The 6,000-nt window shown below is 39.4% G+C and overlaps 1 protein-coding gene across 9 annotated transcripts in view; it reads left to right on the top strand.

The window, feature by feature from the left end:
- The first annotated feature begins 2,347 nt into the window (after positions 1-2,347).
- The window catches only part of COL19A1 (collagen type XIX alpha 1 chain), a 174,686-nt gene continuing 171,033 nt past the window's right edge, over positions 2,348-6,000 (top strand). For 7 of the 9 annotated variants that reach the window (XM_041410671.1, XM_041410670.1, XM_041410668.1 and 4 more), the window contains exons 1-2: positions 3,051-3,433; positions 4,278-4,404. In XM_041410671.1, the coding sequence (XP_041266605.1) occupies positions 4,314-4,404 (91 nt within the window). In that variant the 5' untranslated portion in view covers positions 3,051-3,433; positions 4,278-4,313. Of the gene's footprint in view, positions 2,435-3,050; positions 3,434-3,517; positions 3,601-4,277; positions 4,405-6,000 lie in introns of those variants that run through there. The other 2 variants (XM_041410665.1, XM_041410666.1) reach the window with 2 other exon arrangements.

Raw genomic sequence — 6,000 nt, 5'->3', positions numbered from 1 at the left:
ATGGGATATCATCCATTGGCTGCTGCTGCTTCAGTTTATCCATTTTTCCAGTACTTCCCGGATTTAAAGCAGATAAGACAATGTATAAATGTTTTCTCTGGAGTGCATCAGTAACAGCAGGTGAGGAAGTGTTTGAGATTTCTAAGCTCTTACTGGGAACAACAGATGTGTCACCAGTTACGGCTTTGCTTCCTACATTATGGGAGGCAGAGAGAAACCATTTTCTGGAGGTCATGACAGACGTTTTTAAACAGTAAGGTTTTTCTTTTTCCCAGTTTTCATGTCACTAGTCATTCAAACTGTTTTTAATAATGTGAACAGTGTTGTCCATAAATATTATGATGGCAGTGCCTAATGTGGTGCTCCTCAACTAGTATAAATCCCTGTAATTCCTTTGATTTATGTGAACTGGAATAATCCTGTTTAGTTGAAGATCTGGCCCAGAGTACAGGAAGTGTATGTGTTAGAGAAGGTTATAGCAGTTTCTAATTATTCTACTTACTGCTTTCATGCAGATGTGAAGTGGTTTTTAATGTTGACATGGTCCAAAAAAGGTATTTAGTTTTCTATTTGTAGCATCAGTATTTTGCAAGAGAAGCAACATCCTTGCTTCACAGGAAATGAAGACCGTATTCGGGTCTGGACCATAAAGCATTACTGAAATTTTAAGAGGCAGAAATATTTATTTAAAGGATAAAATGATTGTATGTGCAAACTCTTATGCAATTAAAATGCTTAGCTAATTCAGATCTTATATTTGATTGAAATTAATGAGACTGTTTATATTCATGTAAAGTAGATGAATCCAGGTATTTAGGATGTGTGAAATGAAGTAAAAAAAATAGAATTTTGTAGCTTGAAAGAGCAATGAGAAATGCAGTTCTTCTCAAATTAAAAAAAAAAAACAAAAAAACCCCCAAAAAGAAAAAAAAAAAAGATTATGCCTTTTATTATGGGCAGAGCTTTTACAAAGGGTCTTTCAACTGAGGATCTCACAACTCTGAAACACAGAATTAGGGCTCAACATTGAGGCCTTTATCAAATGAACAGTCTGAAGGAGAGTAAGAATGATCCGATGATCTGTCAGCTGTGGGATTGGGCTCTTGCACCTCACCCTGAGAGGAAAGACAGCTTTACTTTCTGTAATTTTCAGATTGAGCAAGCAAGAAGTGTGACTTGCCTAAAGTTACACCACAAGCCTGTGGCAAAGCTGTGGAATAAAACACCCCAGCAGATGTGTATGTAAGCTGCAATTTCATCTTTCTCTCGTGATTCTAAGTTGGGAAGAACAACAACTGTTTTGAAATTCAAACCAGGAAGATAATCATGTCTTTCCATGTGATTTGTTGGTTATACTGGCTAGTTATCTTGACTGAAATGAGGAAACACTGAGGAAACAAAATCTGCTGAGTGGGTGGGAGGATTTTGGGTATGGGAGCTGGGGGTAGAAGAAAGTTTACCCTATATATTTTCTGATCTGAAGACCAATTGGTTAAATTTATGTAAAGCTGATGAATTTTCATATGACCATCCTCCTTTTTTCTCCCATCAGAATAATTCAACTAGAAAAAGGTAAAATATGTCTTGGATATAAATGAGTATATAAATGATGTACATAAGCCCTTCTCTCTGTCTTCTGTATATCTGTTTCTAGTTGTTTTAGTTCTCTCTGTCCTTCTATCTGGTTCACATCTTTAAAGTGCAATGCAGAAAACTGCCACAAGCACACTTGGAGAACCTGACAAAAGTGCAGTTTGGCAAATTCAGCTAAGAGCCAGTGGCAGTGCTCAGTCTCATCATTTCATCACAGACAGATGATATTACAAGTGCAAGAACCATTCAGGTTTGTAAACGATAGATTTTAAAAGGCAAAACAAATTTCTGTAATTCACTGTGCATTACAGCATCAGTGCCATAGATGTACTCTCTTGGTTGCTTGCATGGCTGATTTTTAAATTTATGGTGAAGTATATAAAAGTATATGAAATTGAAGTATGCTTACACTTAAAAGACAAAAGCTAGTTTCTAGCAGTGTAATAATGTACATAATTGGTTCTTCACAGCTAGAAACTAGATACTCTTTCATTCATGCATTCATACCACGGCTGTCTAATTTATGGAACTGTTGAGAGGGTGCTTTTAGAGAGTTAGGGGGAAGGAGAAAAAAACCCCAAACATTTCTTACATTGTTACCTGACTTGGGATGCACACATATAATTATGTAAAATCTGTGTCTGGGTGGCTGTTTGTTCTTTCTTGCAGAGTATTCTGTGCTCACTGAGTGGGAGGGTCACGCTGTGAGACTAATAAGGACAGAGCTGCATCCCCCTCTACCACTCTTTGGAGACTCACTCTAGCAACTCCTCGGCACTACAGCAGCTCTGTACAGGCATTTTCAGTGCTTCTGGGGGACACACCAATAAAAAAATTAAAGGTAAGCCACTTACTATCTGTAGTCAACTATCTAAACATATTACATGTGCACACTCACACATGCTACACTATTCCTGGTTTGTTTTGAGGTGTTTTTGTTCAACGGTTTTTGGTTTTGATTTCCAAAATTGTCATTTAAGTTTATCGTTGCTAATATTAACTATGTCTTACATAAACATGATGTATATCGTAAGTTTTTAACGTACTGCAATCAGCCTGCGCTATAGTATTCTGCTCATGATTGTGTAAATACATTGTATATGCTAGTGTGTGACGATAGGTGTATGCTAAGATATGCAAATAAAAACAGCCCTGCTAAACGAGCAGTAATTTACAAAACTGATTAAACTGTTGCGAATTGCCACTGTGCTGATTGTGCATATATTTACATTTAAAAACCTACCTTGCAGTTAGCCGCGTGCCGGCTGGCCCGCACGCAGCTGGAGGGAGCGCTGGTGAGCGGGCAGCGGCGCGGGCGGGCAGTGCCCTGCGGGGAGGGGGCAGAGCGCGGGGATGCCGAGGGCGAGGAGGCGGCGGCGGGCCCCTGCCCCTCGCTCGCCCTCCGGGCTGCCCGGGCTCCCGGTGCCGCAGGCAGGGGCCGGGGAGACGGGGCGAGCGCGGCGGAGGGAGCCCGGGGCGGGGGCCGGAGAGCGGCTCCGGCAGCGGGGCGGGGGCGCTGCCCGGGAGCCAGCCTAGCCGCGCCGGAGAGCTGCCCGCTTGCCTTCCCGCCCGGAGTGTTGAACCCTCCCTCGTGAAACGCGGCTCGATCCGAGGGAAACGAGGCTAGCGGCACTGCCGGGTTAGAGCCTGTGCTGCCGAGGGCTCCGGTGAGCCGGGCTGCGAGGGAGCGGAGCCTCCCGGAGCAGCCGGCTGGAGAGGAGCCGAGCCCGGAGGTGCGGCGGCAGCGAGGGGTGGCGGTGTTGGTGATCAGAGCCCTTCGGAAAACCAGACCTCCCGAGCGGCAGCTCTACTGAATTCCCGATGCTTGCTTGTAAAGCAGGTGCAGGAAATTAAATGATAATTTATTTGAACATCTACTCGCTTTGCTGCTGCTGGTGGGAAGGCTAGAAAACTTAATCGTGATGTAGTTGCTGTCAGTACGTGACAGAATAGCTTTGATAATAAATAAGGTGCCTTGCGAAAATAATTATAAAAATTGCGTCTTAGGTATGTGATTTCCTTTTCTTACAGATGATGTGATTAGAAAAATATTAGATATTTTCTGTGTTTCATTAAATTCATGTGTATTTTTACATGTTAGTTGGCTTAGAAAGAAGCTTTTGTCCTCTAATGACAGTACCAGTTTGTATTGTTGAAGCCTGTACTTTTGTGAGATTTAAACTAGAAATTCAATATAGGCTACTCTAGGCACTTTGTAAGGTGGAGAAATACTGCATTTTGGTTTCTTTTGTGGTAAAACTCAATTGCATGTTGCCCTCGTTCCATTTGAGGACTACTTCAGCAGTCACTGTAAGTGTTGTGACACCAAACAGTTTAGCTAATATATTGAATATTGAAAAATAATTTGGGGAGAAATATGGAAGAAAATCAGTAATTACTAATGAAATGAACATTCAGTGCCTTTACAATTAATATCTCCAAGTTAGTGTTTCTAAGGTGTTACTTCTGCATTTATTAATAAAGAACTAAAAAAAGAGTATATTTATCATTTATTTCCAAAGTGGCATAAATCTTTTCTAGTAGCTCCTTAAACAGATGGATTATATACTTCTATATGACTAGAAACTTCCTCTTCACAGTTAAGAAGTTTTTGTTTGTAGTATTCTGACAAGGTGAGAAGAATAAGATGAGGTTGTTCTGAATATGCTTATTTTTTGTTTCAGATTTGTAGCTGTTTGTTCACATGTGTCCAGGGGGAGATGAAGTACATTGGATCCTGCACAGTTTGGCTTTGTATGGCAATCTTCTTCCTTCCTGTTTCTACTTCTGTGGCTGTCAGTGACCAGACAGGTACTTCCTTTTTTCTTGCCCATCACAGACCAAAGGTGTAAATCTCAATACTAAAAAATTTTTAGCAAATAACATGACCACATAGAAAATAAACAGTATGAACACATGAAATTATACACAGTTGTTATAAATCTCTTTTCTGAAATTAACTAAGTTTGAAGCAGTTCCAGAGCAGCCTTTCTGCTTCCTGTGCTTGGAAGATTCATGTTTGGAGGTAATTGTAGTTCCTAGGAGTTTTGTTTTGTACTTTTCTTTTCCTAACATACAAAATAAAATTATAAATCAGAGTTTGCAAAACTTTTGTGAACAAAAACATGTGGCTTTATTAGAGCAGATTAGTTATCACATTGATCTTAACAATCTAATGCTCATGTTAACCGCACCTTATACTTAATCCCTAAACTGGGTCATATGTTTCACACAGAGTGAAAAAAACCCTTTTTCCTAAGAAGATAAGAAAAAGAAATAAAAAGATATTGTTTAACTTAAAAGCTGTTACCTGTCTTCTGCAAATTTTCTTATATTTCTCTGTTTTCCTCTTTCTCTTACTTTCCACGTTATCTAGTGTTCTCACTTAAACTCTACATTAACTCTCCAGAATGTGGTAAATTCTGTCTTAAAGATATTTCATATGTGCTTGTCAAATATGGAACATCAGTTTTCTAGAATTATTCACCCTCAGCAAGTATTTCAACTTATTATAGTTTTCCTACAGTTATTAGCAAGGAGAACATATTTATTGTTATTTAAATTGAGTTGTTTTTTTTTTCTCAAAAATAAAATTAACTCGTAGTAACGTTGTTCCTTTCCAGAAATCTTATGAAAGATAATGGAAACTACACACACACGCAACAACTTTGAATCTCAAGAACTCATTTTTAACTCAGGACCAAGAAATTTCCAAGTCCATGACTAGGAAAATAATCCTTTTACTACCCCTGGAAAATATAAGCAGTAATAATGAATAAATAATAAGTGTAATGTGTGGGCTCTGAGAGAATAATAATGCATTGTGAAGAGCCTGAATTTAAGTCAAAGTCTTTTTCCCCTTATATTTTTAGGGCAGTGAGGCTAAGTGCTCTGCTGATGAATTATTCTTAACCCCTCTGAGAGAGCAAGCCTACATCATAGCTGTGAAATCATTCTGTCTGAAAGAAGAAAAACAGGTTTTATTCTGTCATTGCTAGGTAGTGGGTTGCAGAAGGGAAGTTTTTACAGTGCTAAAATGGTGCGAGTACAGAAGGTTCCCTAGCAATATAGAAAAACGTTAAAACAAAATTCCAGTGTGTTGTCTCTTTTTTTTTTTTTTCCCTCCTAATGAGATGATGCCTTAGTAAAAGTTGGGCCAGCCACAGAAGATGTGGCACATACACTGAACAGAGAATAAACAGTGTATCTGAACTGTGCATTACATTCGGTTAGAAGTTTGTAGCTAAGCAGCCAGTGGTGAAGTTGCAGTTTTTATCAGCCTGATTGCCACAAATAGATCAAATATGGGTCCAATTGAACTGCTAGGAAAAAAAGGAGAGGCTGAACCTCTCCTGTGAATAACTGAGGGTGTGCACTTGAAAGAGGCTTTTTCAGTTTGTGGAGTTA

Source organism: Onychostruthus taczanowskii, unplaced genomic scaffold (genome assembly GCF_017590055.1).
Source record: "Onychostruthus taczanowskii isolate IOZ18803 unplaced genomic scaffold, ASM1759005v1 scaffold33, whole genome shotgun sequence".
Lineage (NCBI taxonomy): Eukaryota > Metazoa > Chordata > Aves > Passeriformes > Passeridae > Onychostruthus > Onychostruthus taczanowskii.
The sequence above is the reverse complement of the archived record's forward strand: the minus strand, read 5'-3'. Positions and strand labels throughout refer to the sequence as shown.